Source organism: Callithrix jacchus, chromosome 17, assembly GCF_049354715.1.
Source record: "Callithrix jacchus isolate 240 chromosome 17, calJac240_pri, whole genome shotgun sequence".
Lineage (NCBI taxonomy): Eukaryota > Metazoa > Chordata > Mammalia > Primates > Cebidae > Callithrix > Callithrix jacchus.
This window is the reverse complement of record NC_133518.1, coordinates 53,310,514-53,329,705: the sequence shown is the minus strand read 5'-3', so window position 1 is coordinate 53,329,705 and position 19,192 is coordinate 53,310,514. Positions and strand designations below refer to the sequence as shown.

The 19,192-nt window shown below is 40.4% G+C and overlaps 1 protein-coding gene across 5 annotated transcripts in view; it reads left to right on the top strand.

Moving 5' to 3' along the window:
• The first annotated feature begins 9,108 nt into the window (after positions 1-9,108).
• ATP2C1 (ATPase secretory pathway Ca2+ transporting 1) overlaps positions 9,109-19,192 on the top strand; it is a 166,917-nt gene continuing 156,833 nt past the window's right edge. For all 5 annotated transcript variants that reach the window (XM_078354231.1, XM_054246855.2, XM_008983843.5 and 2 more), the window contains exon 1: positions 9,109-9,442. In XM_078354231.1, the coding sequence (XP_078210357.1) occupies positions 9,335-9,442 (108 nt within the window). In that variant the 5' untranslated portion in view covers positions 9,109-9,334. The remainder of the gene's footprint in view (positions 9,443-19,192) is intronic.

Genomic DNA, 19,192 nt, shown 5'->3' with positions numbered 1-19,192 from the left:
CTAATTAATCTCTTTCACAAATTTGTCTTATTTTGATCTTTAAATGAAAATATTTTATGGCATTTTTGTTTTTGAGATGGAGTCTCGCTCTGTCACCCAGGCTGGAGTGCAATGTTGTGATTTCAGCTCACCGCAGCATCCACCTCCCAGGTTCAAAAGATTCTCCTGTCTCAGCCTCCTGAGTAGCTGAGATTACAGGAGCGTGCCACTAATTTTTGTATTTTTAGTAGAGATGGGGTTTCACCATGTTGGCCAGCGTGGTCATGAACTCCTTATCTCAAGTGATCCACCTGCTTCGGCCTCCCAGACTGTTGGGATTACAGGCATTAGCCACCATTTCTGGCCCATGGCATTGATTTTACATGCTGAGTAACAGTAGCCTCAAGTAAACAATGTAATGGAATTTGATTTGAGGTTAAAGACCAGGACTATGCAGGAAGGAAACAGTGACTCTCAGTATTGGGAAGCGTAGGCTCTATGTGTTGTGGGGATGAGGAGGACCTGATCACATATGTGTTACTTGGGACACAGTAATCCAGACCTAAAATAGCTCATTAGTCACAAGTTTTTAAATAGAAAGAATGACATTAAAAAAAAAAACTTGTCAGTTGATGTGCTTTTCAGCTTAGTTCACTTTGTAAGCACATATATTAAATAGCAGGCACGCCGCAGTGAGGTGGAAGGGGGTATAATACAGCTGTCAAGGCAATGATGCATAATGGCTAAGAATTTAGGATTTGGAGTCAAATAGAAATGGTTGGAGTCTTAAGTGGGTCACTAACTTGCTAAGTGCTCTCAAGCAAGTAACTCGACTTCTTTAAGCCTTATTTCTACTTTGCAGGATGCAGGTCCAAGCAAAACTCAAAGCACAGTGTTCAGCACATAGTAAGCATCAACAAATGATTATTAATAATACTAAATATGAATATTTATAATAATCAGAAATAATTTAGTTATTTGAGCCCTGGGAGCTTGTAATCTAGTTTGGATACGGAAGTTGGCATACCTCTTTATAAAGTGAACAGTATTATAATGGAAGTTCAGATAAAATACAGTGAGAGCTATTTGTTTCTAGCAGGAGAGTTGAAGAGATTGGGGAAAGTTTTACAAACAATGTAACTCCTGAACTATTAATAAAAGTTAATTTCTAAATAGTAGATTGTCTTCTAAGTAAAAAGAAGTCATAAACTGCTGTACCTCAGAATGTGATGTTATTTGGAGATAGCGTTTTTATTTGGAGATGGGAAGTCCGTGGGAATACACAAGGTGAAGATGGCTATCTACAAGCCAAAGAGAGAAGCCTCAGCAGAAACCAATCCTGCCAACACCTTGAGCTCGGTCTGCTGGCCTCCAGAACTAAGAGACAAAACTTCTATTGTTTAAGCAACTCAGTCTGCAATACTTTGTTATGTCAGGCCTAGAAAACTAAGACACAAGTGTATACTAGACATGAATAGATGATAAATATGGAATTATAATTCTGTGGAAAATGAATATGGGGCTAGGAAAATCGCCTATCCACTTGTAAGAAAGTAGAATCAATCTCCACTTCATACACAAAAATAAATTTTGAATGGTGTTAAATAACTAAATGTAAAAGACAAGACATATTAGAAAATATGGAGAAACGCAGGGTGTGGTGGCTCACGCAGCACTTTGGGAGGCTGAGGATGGGGGTGAATCACCTGATGTTGGGAGTTCGAGACCAGACTGACCAGTATGGTGAAACCCTGTCTCTACTAAAAATACAAAATTTAGCCAGGTTGTGGTGCCATACACCTATAGTAATCCCAGCTACTCAGGAGGTTGAGGTGAGAGAATCTCTAGAACCTGGGAGATGGAGGTTGCAGTGAGCCGAGATTGTGCCACTACACTCCAGCCTGGGTGACACAGGGAGATTCTATCTCAAAAAAACAAAACATAACAAAACATAGAGAAATATTTTATAACCTCAGGGTCAGGAAAATCTTTCTTAGCAGGTCAGTAAACCCAGGAACCACACACGGGTGAAACTGACATGCATTAAGGGTGGTGGCAGCCCTGCGGTTGACAGGATAACTTTGAGCCAGGTGCCTAAGGCGGCAATGAATGAAGAGCCCACCGGGGAAAGAGAAAACTCTAAAGAACTGCCAGGCCCAGAGAAAATGAGGCCTTCTTACAGCAGCACCAGCCAAGTAAGAACTTTCTATTCACAGCGTCTCTCCTTCCAACCCCTGCCTTTGCCGTGGCAGATTCAGAAATCTCAGTGAGCAAGCTAGGGGAGGAGGAGAAATGTGAGAGCGAGAACACCACTCCTCTCACTCCTCTCTCTTCTGCTGAAAGTAGTCAGTGCTCAGTAGGTTTCAGGTAAAGCGAAGAGAGAAGGTCAAGGTTGAAAAGTTTTCTTAGACTAGGCAATATCAAATTGAGACTTGCTTAGGATGACTTGCTTAGGATGAAATTACTGCAGAATTTTTCAGTTCCTTTGAGTAACTAAAAAAGTCATGCAGACTGCTTAAAAGTTTACAGATACACAGAAGAAGATGTGCATGTGCGCACGCGTGTGCGTACACACACACACACACACACACGGGTCATGTATAAAGGGATAGTAGGAGTAGAAAATGATTTCTTTTTATAATATCATCCCATGACTTCCCTGTGTTCAGTGAACAACTTACACACAGAAAGAACTGACCTAGTGAGAAAAAAAAAATCAGGGGGAACCTATTCTTGACAGAAAAGTATGGAAAACCCTCTCCAAGCAGGTGTGATTTAAGCTGAGGCCTAAAGAATGAAAAAGAAGGCAGCTACATACAGGGGGAAGGACTGCTATTTTTTTTAATGGCACAAAATCAAAGAGCCAAGAGAACAGGAGAGAAAATAAATTCCAATCTTCTTCAAAGAAATTTCAATCCCCTCTTTAATGGAGTAGGGAGAGGACTGGTCAAAATGCTTCTTAAAGATTGTCAACCGACCCTCTTGTTTCTGCCCGTATTTCCAGAACTACTTGGTCTGCCAGTTCTGGAGCCTTTGGGGAATTCTGTAGTGCAAACTGGGTTCTTCTCAGCATTCTTTGCTGTTGCCTTAACCTTCAGCTCATTTGTTAAGTGGGGTACCACTTGTTCTTCTGTTCCCTGGCTTCTACCTTGTTACCATTTGTGTTAAGTGTTGGGGTCAAAATGGCAACTGAGATGAACAAGATTCCTGCCCTCATGGAGATTATGTTCCAGTAGAGGAGACCAAAAAAAAAAAAAAAAAAAAAGAGTTAACAAATGAAATTTAATAATAGCAAATTGTGATGAGTATTAATGGAAGAAACTCATGTGACATTAAAGTTGAAGTTTAAACGAAGGCTCTGAGATAGTGTTGATTTTGCATTCCAAAAGAGGTACTAGCTGGACTCTGGCCAATTGAAGTAAGGTATACGGAACATCAACATCATTCTCGAACTTGTTAGAAATGTGGGATCTGGGGCTCTATCCTAGACCTTCCAGGTAATTCATATGCACATGAAAGACTGAGAAGCATTGTAGTAAAACCATATTATTACTTTTCATATCGAATTATCGGTAGCATGCCCGCCAATTTGAAATTCCCCCAGGGTTAAGCCATTTTCCTTAAAAAGAAAACCTCTTTACTATTCTTCTGGGTTGGTGCTAGGCCTCCCAGAAGGAGCAAATCATGACTGCTGGGGAGAAGAAGGCAACACAGCTTCAAAGACCTGACCCAAATCCACCAAAAACAGTTAAGTTTGCTGGGAGATTTGAATGTTTCTGATAAAGGAATAATTTGCAATTCCATCATAAGTGGGAATTCTCAAGACTGGATGAAAGAAGATGGAGTTAGAGGATTCATCCCAAACCACGGGTATGTTGGAGACAAAGATGAGCAGGTTATGCTTGGGGATCGGTTTGAGAAAGGATGTGATTTGGGAAATTCTTGGTGGTAAGGGGGGCTCCCTGTTTCAGGTTTAGGATCCCTTCATCCCCAACTTGAAAAGGACCAGAAGAAAGCTAGTGGCAGAAGAGAGAAAAGAGGGGACATTGGGTAGAGCTGGCTCTATTTTCTGGCCCTGGGACTAAAGCAAGAGTTGATCTCCCTAAATTAAGACTCCTGATAGACCCGTTGTACCTTGACAGGAGGAACTGAGAGAGCATGTGGAAGCAATCAAATATCAAGTCAAGATATCACCTGATGGGAGGCCCATGTGAAGCTTGATATGCTGGAACTTCCTTATGGGAAAGTGGCTACCAGAAAAGAGATGAGCGCCGGCCTGAGGAAAACCACCCCGACTGGGGAAGTACATTTTAAAATGTGGGCCTGATGGAAGCTCTCAAAGTGCTTTAGCAAACAGGGCATCTATCTTTCAAACTCCACCTGGGAAATGCCTCTACAGCCATGTTCCTACCTGATAGCTCCCAAACTAGTGGCTCTCAAAGCGAGGTTCCCAGCAGCATCAGCATCACTGGAGAAGTTGTTAAAAATGCAAAATCTCTTGCTCCTCCCCCAAGATCTACAGAATTAGAAACTCTGAGGGGCAGGGCCCAGTAACCTGAGGTTTAACAAGCCCTCCATATGATTCAAATACATGTTCAAGTTTGGCCTAAACTATGCAGAAAAATGTCTTTTTTTCTTAAGTGGAAGACAAGGGTCTCATGAGTATGGAAATATTGTTAATTGAGAAATTAATACTTGAAATTGAAAAGCAAAAGGCATAAAAATTGCACAGTTTATACAGCAATTAGAAACATCAAAGTTACTGAATGATGGTTGTAATGGGAATATAGAGGGATTTTTTGAAAGTGAATTTTGGGAAAGTAAAAATGTACCATCTGCAGATGTAGGACAATTACTCCCTATGTGGTGAGGGCACTAAGAAAGTGTGTCCTATGAAGTAGCAGAAGTGCTTTCATCACGCAATAAGGTGGAATCTGGTGCTGCATCAGCTTGTCCTGATGAGCAATATTAAGTGTTTCCCATTCCTCTCTTGATTATATTTGATACTGTTCTCTGGGGAGTGTGAGACTGGACCAATATCTACAGATCTAGTGGGATGAGAGTGATTTCTCAGTGGAATTCATAATAAAAAATGATTTCTGTTTTCTGGACTAGCAGCTTCTCCATCATCCTAACTGCTGGCCTTTCACTCAATATCTGGGCTGGATTAATTCCCAGAGAATGGAGTCATTTTCCTGATGGAAATTCTTAGCACTGATTGAAGGAGGAGATTAGTGGGGTTTTCATTTTTGTCCTGATTTAATTTGAAAAATCAAAGGTATCCTGGAGACATTGTTTCTCAATTTTTCTTTCATGTTTTTTAACCTGAATTTAACCTTTGGATCTCATTCTATTTGCTTTGTCATTCTCTTTCAATGAATATGCATTGGTATATGTTAACTAAACACCTACTGTGTACAGGATAGAGTGCTAGATGACTTCACAAACCTTTATTTTCATCCCATCTTCTTCAACATTTGAAAGAGAATAAACTGTAAAATATCTCTCTCCTCACTCCCTTGCCACTATTTTTCCTGGTGTTGGCTTTGCCTATTTATGTTGCTTTTCAAGTGAAGAATTTGGGATTCCCCATACTCTAAGCCATTTATAAAAAAAACCAGATAATTATTTGAAAGCACAGAGAAACACAAATATCCTTTCACTGTGGCATTGCAACCTTGACCTATGACTTTCCCAGATTCATGGTTTCTGTTGGTTATTTTTTTGTCCAAGAAGAGGGGTGGGAGTGAGTTCTGCAAAATAACGGATAACTGCTTCCACTCTTTATTGTTCTACTTCGCAGAGGGCAGAATATACCTCTTATATTTGTGGAAGATACATCGGGCACTTTCAGCCCTTGAAGATGTGGATTGTACCTACCAGGATTCTGATCAGCTGTCCTTCACCAAGGTACCTGAGTCACAGTAGCAGTAAAAAGTGGCACTCCAGAAAAAGAAAAGGCATTCCTCCAAGCTGCAATGCAGAGGTGTCCATACTGTAAACATAAGCAGACTCTGTCTCCCACCTGAGAAACAGGGTGCATAAATTCCCACATTCATATTGTATCAAATATAGAGGGAAATGGACCACTGAAACCTGTGTCAAACAGAAACTGAGATTGTAGTGGTTTCCAAAATTTGGGAAGCAGAACATCTGTAACTACAAATACAACTTCTTTTTAGCATCACCGGAATCATTTCTTAAAGGAATCTTTAAGAGGTAGGTAATGATATGAACATCAATTATAAAGAATTCAGGGCTGTGCGCGGTGGCTTGCACCTATAATCCCAGCACCTTGGGAGGCTGATGCTGGTGGATCACAAGGTCAGGAGTTCAAGACCAGCCTAGCCAACATGGTGAAACCCAATCTCTACTAAAAATACAACAAATTAGCCAGGCATGATGGCATACATCTGTAGTTCCAGCTACTGGGAAGGCTGAGGCACAAGAATTGGTTGAACCTGGGAGGCGGATGTTGCAATGAGCCTAGATCATGCCACTGTACTACAGCCTGGGTTACAGAGTGAGACTCCCTCTCAGAAAGAAAAAAAAAAAGAATTCAGGGCAGGAAGTTGTATGATTGTTTGGGAAGATGCACTTGCTCTCCAATCATAGTCTTCAAATTCCTAGCAGTCTATGTTTGTATTTTTCTCTTTTTTTCTGGAGACAGACTTTTGCTCTGTCACCCAGGCTGGAGTGCAGTGGTACCATCTCTGCTCACTGCAACCTCTACCTTCCAGGTCCAAGAGACTCTCTTGCCTTAGCCCCAAGTAGCTGGGATTATAGGTGTGTGCTACCACACTCAGCTAAGTTTCTGTATTTTTAGTAGAGACGAGGTTTTACCATGTTAGCCAGCATAGTCTCAAACTCCTGACCTCAAGTGATCTGTCCGACTCAGCCTCCCAAAAATGCTGGGATTAACAACATGAGTCACTACACCCAGCCTGTATTTCTCTTTAACAAGGTAACTCCATGTCTTTCCTTCTTCAAGTTAATAGGCCCTTGAGAACTCATTTCTGGGTGTGAGTTAAGTGGCTCTGCAGTATACTGATAGGACACAGAGACTGGAGTCAGGTTTATCTGGTTGGAATCCCCTCTGCCTCTGCTTTGTAGCTGTGGCACCTCAGCAAATTGTTACCTTTTCTGAGCTTTAGCTTCCCCACATGTTGCTGTAGGATGACATATGATAATATACGTAAAAAATTAGCACAGCACCTGGCCAAAAGGCCCAGTAAGTATAATATATGATTTATATTTGTTATCAATTAAATTCCTAAAGGAATTTTAGTTGCGTTTATTTCACCCATTTTTCTTTGTTGCGCTCAATCTAATCGAACAGTTTTGTTTGAGGGGGGCTGTATTTCTCCCTCCTCATTTCTTTTCATCACTCACCTCAGCCTGAGAAAAAGTGATCCTGAAACAACCATGGAAGTGAAGTCTGCTTTGTGTTCCTCTGTTGGGTAAAGCCTGGATCACCAGTCACGCGGTGAGTGTTTAGCAGGCTGCTGGCTTCTGCCCACAATAAAGAGGGATCTCTGAAAGTTTAGATATTTAAAAAAAGAGAAGCAAAAGGGCAGTTACTGGAGCTCGAGGGTGTGTATGAATGGCACATTTGCCTGCCCCCACTGTCCCTAGGGCTGCCTCTCTTTCCAGGGCCTCAAGTTGGCCCAGGGTTTCTGGCCTTCTACACGTCTTGTTTTTCTGGGTCATGAACTGGCAGGGAACATGCAACACTGTGCCCTTAGCATTCAGGTGTTTCACAAACACAATGCTTCTCTCTTGCCCTCATCAGAGTCAGCTGTCTCCAGCATACACAGAAGGACGTGCAGAGCCTCTGTATGCATGTAATATGGTTCACCAGAAGAGGTAACAAGAGGGCAGGGCCTCCTCCTAGGAGCCAGCTCCAGTAGCAATATGTAAATGACTTCTTGGAATTGCCAGGGTGGCCTGGTGAGTCTGGAAGATCACCTTGCTAGTGGGCCCAATGCCAGCCTGACAGATGGCCTGGGCTGCTTGCAGCACAACAGTTTTAGACCATCAGGTGTGTTCCCTGAAGGCAGGTGACCCAGCCAGGACTGTCAAGGAGGCTGTCCAGGGGGACAACTCAGGCTGCAACATCATTTCCCCAGCTCTGGCTACCTCCTCTTTCACTCTAACTTGCAGTGCTCTCTGCAAATAGGGAAGACCAGGTCTCTCTTTCACCCTTAGAGAAAACTCTGGGTCACATAATTTTTGTTGATATCCAGTCTGTTCTCTACATGACAGCCCCTCACGGAAGTGACCAAGTGTTTCCATCAAAGGAACCAGCGATTGCAAAGTTTAAAAGGATAATAAAATAGTAAAGTCTATTTGGGGCCCTAGTTTAGAAAAACCCAGTGATCTCTATAAAGTATTAAGAAAATACTGAATTTTCAAATTGTATGATTTCATGTCCTCTAAGACCACAGACCTCTTGGCATTTTCTTTCTTACTTTTTTTTAAAGCACGAATCTTTTTTTATGAGTTAGAAAGTAAACATATAACATTTTCTTTCACTTACACTCACAATTTTAAAAGCCTAGGGCAAGTTAATGTTTCTGAATTCAGCCTGTGGATTTGAGATAAGGAGTCTAGGAGAGAAGCCTTTTAACTCAGAATCTGCGGCTATTGTTCAACTAATGTAAAGTGTCTGGTTACTGGGCATGTTGCATAATGAACCGCAGTGCAAGCCAAACGTTTTCAGTGCTGACAGTGAGCTCCTTGATAACAATGAAGAGTGAGGTAATTGGTTAAATTTTTTTAGAAGTCCCCTAAAACAGTCTTCTCAAGACTGAATGAATCAACACTTTCGAGCTCAGACCGCGACTGAGGGTAGTCTGTGTGTGCTCATGATGATAAGAAATCTAGAAGGAAACTGAAAAAACCACATCTCCTGCCCTGTTTAAGAACTAGAAAAAGTGTCAGAAGAATTAAAATTAAGCCTCATGAGAATCTGTGGGTATGGAAAGTCACCAGCTAGCTAATATTAACATAGCTTGCAACAGAATACTGTTGCTAGAAATAGGACAGTCGCATCACTACCACTAGGCAATTTGCATTCTGTGGACCAGCCCCTGAATTCCTCCTGGCTCCTATTGCCCTTTGGGCGTTGCATTTCTGGACGCTTCTAGACAGTGTTCATACTTGGCTGTCTGGTTTCACCAGGAACTCTACCCAAAAGAGGAAATAGCAAGGAGAAGAACATTTGCTTTGTTTGTAGGAGGGAAGTGGTCGAGCTACAAACAAATCTTTAGGCATCTGAGGAATTGCTAAGTTTCTAATTTCATATGGTTGCTGACAAGGAGGTGCAGACGAGGACCCTCTTGCTTTCCTCACTATGGATAGTCTGTTGCCTCCATCTAGATTCTCTTATTTTAAAAAATATCCTCTCCATACAATTAGGAGATATTTATCGACGCTCAGAAACCAAAGAGCTGAAGAACAGGTATCATTTTGTTTATATTATCTTTGAAATTAATGGATGCTTGTTCCTTGTTGCTTTTTGCGTCGCTTAGTGATTTCATTTGTGCTGGTTTACATGTTTAAAGGCACAGGTCAGATCCTGCTTGTGGCTGTTCAGACTTGGCAATCAGAAAGCAAGCAGACTTGTGAGAATTCATTTAAACTTGGAACATTTAGATCCTGAGATTAAGCAGAGTTCTGTAATGAAGCCACATGCCTTTCTTTCTTTTAAAGAGCTAAACTACTCTATCAGAGTTCAATTTTGGATTCTTTGCTCATTTTCCAATGCCTCAGATACAAAATGTGAAACTATTAATATCTCAACAAAGAAAGTATTAGGCCCTAGAAATACACTTGTCTTCTTGTATTTATGGTTATGTTTATATAGCCAGAATTTGCAAAACAAAAACATTTTATAAACTATGATAACCTTAAATAGATCATTAACAAGCTGTAAAGATCATTCAGAAGCAATTGGTCGTTTTTGTGTGTGTAAAAGGTAGGAGGTAGAGCATTGCCATTTTCAATCTTTTTAGCCAATCAAAAGCTATGATTTCTAGGAGGAGACACTATCGCTTGGGAATATAAGCATTTAAAAAACTTAAAATGTCTGATTTAAAATCTCATTTAAAATCATGCACTCATTTTTATGGCATGAGGTTTGTATCATTTTATTCCTTTAGTCTCTGAAAAAGACATTTCTAAAAATGATTTTTATGAATTTTACCAAATTGTGAGAAGAAATAGCAATATCTGATCCATTTAAATCTAGTGGTTCCTTTAGAAAGAAGTGTGGCGGTGGTACACAATGTGAAGGACAAATGTATAGCTATATACCCAAGACCCAGCAGTCAGAAATTGCTCGTGCATTGTGGTTGTAACTGTAACTGCAAAACTGTGCAGAGGATATCACCAGTGTCCTGTATTTTTTCATCCTAAGATGACCCACTTAATAAAACACTTCCAGGAAATACAAGATAGGTTTAGCAGTCAGAAAATCCTCTGACAGGTTTCCCAAAAAGGCAATGCATAATTTGGAAAATAAAAATTATTGCTACTGTTTGAGGGGAAACTGCTTGTATGCCCTGCTTTAATAGTTTTCCAAGGGCCAGGAATTCAAACAGACTCTGTTCCCTAAGGGAGGTGGGCTGGTCCAGTTTATCTCTTACTTAGGCAAGGTGTCACCATTAAAAGAAAAACCTCTTGGTTTCCGAGTCTCAGCCTGTACTTGCTTTTGAAGTAGAAAGCTAGAGAACCAAGCGGTAGGGCTCTGAGTTTTTGTTTACCAAATTTGCAATCTTCACAGGCTTCTTCAGGCCTCATTTGTTATGGGATGAAGAGAGGTGACAGAAAGGATGGGACCAAAACTGTGCAATGTGAATTGAGTGATTTTTTTCCCTTTTCTCAGTGTTGTAAGTTTTCAGAGATGTGGCTCTATTGCTTGTATAGTTCTATGGTTTTTTGTTTTTAGTTTATTTAAGAGGTGTTGCAAAGTGCATTCAGAAGACCTTTATTATTTAACATAAAACCTCTAACTTGGACTGGGTGGGTCCCCTCCCCACTTTGCAACCATTTGTGACAACCTAGGAACAGCTGGGAGTGAGCATTATGCTGAGTTCTTAATTTCTTAATTGAAAAACTAAGAGAAATAATATATTTAATTTCTTTTTCAAGTCAATTACAGCTCTGCAGACCTAATGTCTCACAAAATTAGAGAAATTAGGTCAGAGTCAATCATAACTAACCTTGAAAGCTTGTTGGGAAGTTATAAAGGAGGTTAATAATGTCTGCAATCTTATGACCTGCGTATTTGTTGCCTCTAATCCTTTACATTCTTGTAAAAACTAATCCTTAATATAAAGGTGAAGGGATTGAGACTTAGAGCCCTTAAGAGTCCTTGCCCATGCAGCTAGAAGGGACCAGAGGAAGATGTGAATTTCTATCACATGGCTTTCAATTTTATCCATTTTACCATGCTTCATCCCTGAACAATCTAGTAATAGCAAAATATCACCCTGCTAACTTTTCTCCTTGAGAATATTTTCTTATGTTCACATACCACTGTCATATTTCTTACTGAATTTACCATGTCTGTATGATTAACTCCTCAATATTTTTCTATATTTATACTTAAATCATATTATTAGAGTTTATTTAGAAAAAAATTTCCTATCATGACTGTAAATGGAAAACCATTGTCATCACCCATAAGTAAAGCAAAATAGTATTAAATTCTAGGTAGATACTATTGCCTTAAAACCTCCAAGCCTGAAACCTGCTCATTTGTTAATAAGGAAGATTAGCTTTTGAGAGAGAGGTTAGAGTATCCTAGGAACCAAATCAGAAAGTTTCCTGGGTGAGGATGGAAGGGAATTAAAAGGATGGAAGGGAATTAAAATTAAAAGATCATTTTCTCAATCCCAAGTGATTCAGTGTTAGTGTCTGCAGTGTTAGTGAATGTAGTGTCTGCAAGCCACTTAAAATCTTTCACCTAACACTGCTAGGTACCAACAGTGTTGAGTTCTACATATTTGGGGAATATCCCAGAATACCATCTGCTTCTTTACTTCTGCACATTCAAATGCACTCCCTCCTCTAGCCTAGAATTCTCTCCTTTACTTAGCACATGCCCACCTGGAGGTCTCCTGTACAATCTTCAAGACTCGGATTAAATGGGCTTTCTCCAGGGCTGCTGGGAGAATGAAGTCTTCAGTTTCCAAGATATTTTGTCTGCTTCAGATAAGGCCATTGCTATATTCTGTGTATTAAATCGTGTGGTTTTATGTAAATATATGTTTACCCATGCGTAGCTGACACTGGATGTCATCTTGTTTTTTGGTTCCTCAAGGCTTACCTGGAGCCTGGCAAATACTGGTATAAAGGTGACCCATACAACAGGTAGAGGGTATACATTGGATTGTCTGTGACACACACCTTCTTTGTTGCCTTTACTCATCCCTTGCCCGGACCTAGAAAGTCCCCACACCCCTTTTCTGTCATCCAAATTGTAATCATTGTTATACACACCCTGTTCATGTATGCTTTCTTGGTTAAAGCTGCTCCTAGTGCTCTTCTCCTCCCACTTGGTGTCATACAGACAAGAAGATTTGACTTGAGGGTTGATTCGTTTGGTAGTGGTGGTGGTAGTGTTATTCCTGTGATGCAGCAATCAATAGGTTGGTAGGTTATTTATCATACTGAGAACAAATATTACATCCTTTGCTTCCCTAGGTTCTCTTGTAGCAAGTGTTTCACAAAGCCAAATCCCTACATAGGTAGAAGATTAAGACCATTAATTAAGGTCTCAATCTTAATTAAGGTTGGGAACGTTTGTTAACATTTCTCTCAGAATTATTCAAATGGTGTAGTAGTAATGGTGGTGTTGGGGATGGTAGCGGGCAGCCAGAGCCCAAATGGAGTCTCAGGTGAGTTTGAGTAGGTTTGCTGAATGCATGCAGTTATTTTATTTTGATCGAGGGCAACATCCAGCGTCTGGCACAGATGTTGGTGTCTAATTTATGAGGAATCAGCAAGACTTACAGACAGTGTTCTCCTGAGTACTAGAGACTTGGCAGCCTGATCTGTGGCTCAGGTGACCAAGCAGGACACTAGTGTGGAAAGGAGAATTTGCTCCACTTCTGAGTTGACTGTAGTCTAGCTTTAGCCTAGGGATGCCTGCCAAGAACCGAGTGCCCCTTGAACCCCTGGGTAGTACTGCTTTTAGGGGCTAGCACTGTTGGTCTGCATATGGGTGCTAGCACCAAACTATGTGAGAAGACAATTTGTGAGCTCATGTGGGACAGCCTGTTATCTCTCCCTGTGTGAGTTCCTCTATTCCCATGGTTTCAAACCCCTATTTGCTGACAACTCCCAAATGTTTATATCCAGAGCACTTCAGTCTTGCATCCAATTGTCTACTTTATATCTTCACCTGAATATATTGTGAATGTTGCAGAGTGATGTGTTCAACGAGAACTCCACAAGCTGGATCCTCAAACCTGCCCCTCCCCAGGTTTTTCCATCAATCAACACAAAAGCTCAAACCAGAAACCTGGGATTCACCTTGGCACCTATCTTTTGCCCTTTCTCCCCGTGCCTTCTCTTCCTATTCCTTTAGTGAGACTTCCAAAATAGTTATTGAATTCTCCATCTTCACCCTTCCAATCCTGCCAACCATCGTCTCTTACTTGAACTATTGCAGTAGTATTCCAATTCATGTCTCCGTCTTCACTCTCATTACCCTACAGTCTGTGTTGCCTGTAGCAGTCAGAATTTTCTGCTTATATGAAAATCTTATTTTAGCTCAATGCAGTGAATAGGTTATTTTTTGTTTGCTAGTTTAGTCCCAGTGCTAAGCATAAATCTGGCCCTTAGATGATAAATTAACGTAATTGAATGGATGAAGGGGACTTTGTAAGTATTAGAGAAGCCATGGGGCTGGAGGGTTCAGGGGGCTGGGACATTGCTGTGCAGGTGAGGGTAAGAGATGGTGATAATAGGTTTATTATTCTTAGTAAGCAGAGGCTATTGAGATTTACAGAAAATCATGTAGAGGAATTTATTTTACAGACATCAAACTAGTGTCATAGGCTAAGAGATTTGCCCAAGTTCATGTGGCTCATTTGTGTCAGTGCTGGGATTAGAATTTGGTTCACTTGACTCTCATTTTCGTGCCTTTTCTGTATGGCTTGTGAACCCCTAAGCAGAGATGTAGAAAAATGCCATATGAGAAAAAAACTCTACAGGCTGGGTCCAGAGAAAAGGTGATGCCTGAGGGTCAACTAGTCAATAACAAGACCTTTTGATGAGAGACTGAGGCAGAGCAGAGCCTGCTCTTCTGTGCCTTGTCCCTCAACTTAACACTGCCCTTCAGCAGCTTCACCAGTCTCAATCACCCTCTTCTATGTGTCCCTGCAGGAAGAAAGCAAACAAGGGGTCAGAAAACATAGGCAAGCTAATTTAATCTACAAGAATTTGGGATGACCTGTACCAATGACTTGCTCTCTTGAACAGACTTCTTTTTTTTTTTCTGATTAAGAAATACCATTTAAGAGCTGACCTGACAAGTCTTGCTTGTTTAACAGTAAATCTACTTAAAATGGGGAGAGTGGTCTTTGGGCCCAGGGGGTGTGTGCTATAGCTACATTTTAATTACAGAGTAGAATCAAATTTTGTTTTGGGGGCTGTTCTAAAGCTTCCTTTCAATGGCTTAAGAAAGTGTTTCTAGTTGGAGCAGGCTCACTGGATTTTTTTCTCTTTGCTACTTTGTTTCTTAATGAATGCTAACCTCAAAGTTGAATTGTTAAATAAATATTGGAATTTAATTTGAATTTTAGAAACATATTTCTGCATTTTGGCTATCATACTTGCTCTGAATCGTACTATAAAAATTAAGAACTCCCCACTCAAAAAAAAACTATATTGAGATTTCCTAGGCTATGTAAGGATTTAGGTTGCTGATGTAGGCTCTGATTCTCTAGGTAAAATGACATACGTTTCACTATAGCTTGACTTAAGAAATATTTTTAGCTCCATACAGTCAGTAAGTTGGTTATATGTAGAGCATATACCGATGCTATTCATTGTAAAAAGCCTTTCTAAAAAGTCATGAAATGCTGTCCATTGTCAGTTCAAATGATATCTGAGGGGAAACCAAAAGTGCTTCTCCCATTTCCTTGTGCTTGGGTAGAAAAAAGTTTCAGCCTTTCACAAGAAGGAAGAAAAGATTTTCCTTGTAGAACTGAATAAATGTTATCCCATTTATGCCTAGTGTTTCATTATTGGAACGCTAAGCATGTGGGAGTTATTTACATCCTGTTGCTCAAGGCCATCACCAAGGTCTGATTGCAGAAATTCAAAAAATTGCGACCTCAGGCATAAATGGGTTAAGATAGAGGCCAGAGAGTCTGTACCGCTCCTGTGGAGGAATTTATATAATTATATATAGGTAACATTGACAGTTAAATTGTGATAACATGAAGCTGAACTTTAATATTTCTGATTATTAAATGTGACATTAAAAGTGGAAATATTTTATTATGATAATGGCAACTGTTTCCTCTATCTGAAGGGATAAATTTTTAAAAAGAGCTATGTATTTACTAAAATAAAAAGTTACCAATAGCTTTTCACATTACCTATAAGATGCCTAAGAGTTTTCATTGATAGCGTGCGTGAAGATGAATAGCTTTCTAGTTGTCAGCAACCACCCTCATGGTCTTTCTCTCTCACAGACCTGTCTTCACTCTCTAAGAAAATATCACCATCCTGATATTTCGGCAGACACCTGGGTTCATCTTTGGTGCTTTCTGTTCCCTTAGTCAATATTTAATCTATCACCAAGTCCTTTCAGTTCTACCCATAAATATCTCCCAAACCAGTTGGTCTGCTTGCCTCTTTCAACACCCTAGCCCAGAGACCATCTTTACTTCTTGCCTGAAGTACTATAATAGCTTCCTCATTGGTCTCCCAGTAATCTACAGAGAGGTCTTCTGAGTACTACCCCTTAGCTCCATGCTTATGATGTTTCATTGGCTTCCATTTGCTTTTTGCATATAGACAAAGCTCCCTAACATGGAGGGGTTTGTGTGGTCCAGCTCCAATTCTCTCCCTGCTGCATGTTGACCTTGACCCCCTGTATTAGTCAGAGTTCTCTAAAGGGACAGAGCTAGAGGATATTTGTATATAAGAAGAGGAGTTTATTAGGAGAATTGATGTATGAGTTCCACGATCACAAGGTAAAGTCCCACAATAGGCTGTCTGCAAGCTCAGGAGCAAGGAAGTTAGTCCGAGTCCCAAAACCTCAAAAGAAGGGAAGGTGACAATGCAGCCTTCACTCTGTGGCCAAAGGCCTGAGAGCCCCTGGGAAATCACTGGTGTAAGTCCAACAGTCCAAAAGCTAAAGAACTTGGAGTCTGATGTTCCAGGGCAGGAAGCATCCAGCATGGGAGAAAATTGAAGGCTGGTAGACTCAGACAATTTCCTCATGCCACTTTCTTCCACCTGCTTTATTCTAGCTGTTCTGGCAGCTGATTAGATGGTGCCCACCCAGATTAAGGGTGGGTCTGCCTCTCCCAGTTCACTGACTAAAATTTTAACCCCCTTTGGCAACACCCTCACAGACACACCCAGGAACAATACTTTGCATCCTTCAATCCAATCAAGTTGACACCCAATGCTAACCATCACAACCCTGTTCCCTAGCTACAGCACCCTTCTTCTATCTATGCAAGTTTCCCTGCTACTTCCTGGCCAGGGCCTCTGTTCCAATAGTCTTCTTTCTATCCTCCCTCAATTAGTATCTTCTCTTCCTTCAGATTTTAATTCAATATTAACTCCTTTAGGGCAGCCTTTTCTGAACTTCACCTGCTTCATTACATCCTTTGAAGGCACTTGGTAACTCTCCTTTGCTGTACTTATCTTGGTAGCAATTTTGCATCTCTCTGTGGGGCTATTTGATTCCTGATGTGTCCCAGGTGACTAGCTAAGTGCCTGACAGATAGAAGGCACTGAATACAAGTTTGTGGAATGAGCAAATGGGGGGAGTAGGGGTGCAATGAGTTCTATCTTAAAACTGAAGTGCTTGAAATAATCCTGGATGTCAGGCTTTGTGAGGAAGATATATGATTGCTTTTGTATATGTGTTTGTGTATGTGTTTTGTAAGAATCATAGTGCTATAGTTCAAGAATGGCTGAGTGGTTAAGGTAGGACTTAAGAATCATGGGGCTCATGTTTAAATCTCTAATCCATCTGGAGTTAATTTTTGTGTAAGGTACAAAGAAGGGATCCAATTTCAGCTTTCTGCATATGGCTAGCCAGTATTCCCAACACTATTTATTAAACAGGGAACCCTTTCCCCATTGCTTGTTTTTGTCAGGTTTGTCAAAGATCAGATGGTTGTACATATGTGGTGTTACTTCTGAGAACTCTATTCTGTTCCATTGGGCTATATCTCTGTTTTGGTACCAGAGACCAAACACCATAAAAACCCTAAAAGAAAACCTAGGCAATACCATTCAGGACATAGACATAGGCAAGGACTAAAATACCAAAAGCAATGGCAACAAAAGCCAAAATAGACAAATGGGATCTAATTAAACTTAAGAGCTTCTGCACAGCAAAAGAAACTATCATTAGAGTGAACCACAACCAACAGAATGGGAAAAAATTTTTGCAATCTACCCATCTAAAAAAGGGTTAATAACCAAAAATACAAAGAACTAATAATCAAAATCTACAAATTTACAAGAGAAAAACAACCCCATCAAAAAGTGGGTGAAGGATATGAACAGATGCTTTTTAAAAGAAGGCATTTATGCAGCCAACAAACATGAAAAAAGCTCATCATCACTGGTCATTAGAGAGATGCAAATCAAACCACACTGAGATACCGTGTCACGCCAGTTAGAATGACGATCATTAAAAAATCAGGAGACAACAGATGCTGGAGAGGATGTGGAGAAATAGGAACGCTTTTACACTGTCCGTGGCAGTGTAAATTAGTTCAACCATTGTGGAAGTCAGTGTGGCAATTCCTCAAGGATGTAGAAATAGAAATATCATTTGACCCAGCAATCCCATTATGGGTATATACCAAAGGATTATAAAGCATTCTATTTTAAAGACATATGCACACATATGTATATTGTGGCACTGTTCACAATAACAAAGACTTGGAACCAACCCAAATGCCCATCAATGATAGACTGGATAAAGAAAATGTGGCACATATACACCATGGAATACTATGCAGCCATTAAAAATGATGAGTTCATGTCCTTTGCAGGGACATGGATGAAGCTAGAAACCATCATTCTCAGCAAACTGACACAAGAAGAGGAAACCAAACACAACATGTTCTCACTCATAAGTGGGTGTTGAACAATGAGAACACATGGACACGGGGAAGGGAACAACACACCCTGGGGCCTCTTGGGGTGTGAGGGCTAGGGGAAGGATAGCAGCGGGTGGGGTGATTGGGGAGGAATAACCTTAGGAGAAATACCTAATGTAGATGATGGGGTGATGGATGCAGCAAACCACCGTGGCATGTGTATACCTATGTAACAAACCTGCATGTTCTGCACATTTACCCAAGAACTTAAAGTATAATTTAAAAAATAAATTAAAAAAAATAAACATAGGACCAATTCATGAAGAAAGCTAGGTATGCATTTGGGAGGTTCCAGAGGAAATAACCATGACTAATAGGTAGAATTGCAGGGAGGGGTTATGACATACTAATAAAGATGAACTTTCTAAAAATGAAAAGTAAAGGAATGAATTATCTTCTGCAGAGTGCAAGGGTATGTGACCCCTCCTTAGTGGATGTTGTGGCAATGGTTTCTGCATCATGGAAGAGAAGATCGAATGACTTATTAGGTTCCAGTTCTGATATTCTAGTACAATAGGCAATAGAGAGATGAACAATTCAGATATTTCAGAAATAGGGAGAGGGCGCAGACGTATCAGTTATAATTCACCTGTTTTATTTGGTTAGTGGTAAATACTCCACACTGTTAGATGTTGCTCTAGAATCTAAGACCAAAGAAGACAGAATTAAATGTCTTTGGAGATTACAGTAGCATGTAATTCTCCGTCAAAGGAAAGAAATAAAGTTATATTTAGCAAATACCTCAAGAGCTATGTACCTGTGACTAGCTTTTCTAAGCCTAGTCAACCACTTAACTACTTCTAATCCATAGTTTAAAGGTTATATAACCCCCTCCAGTA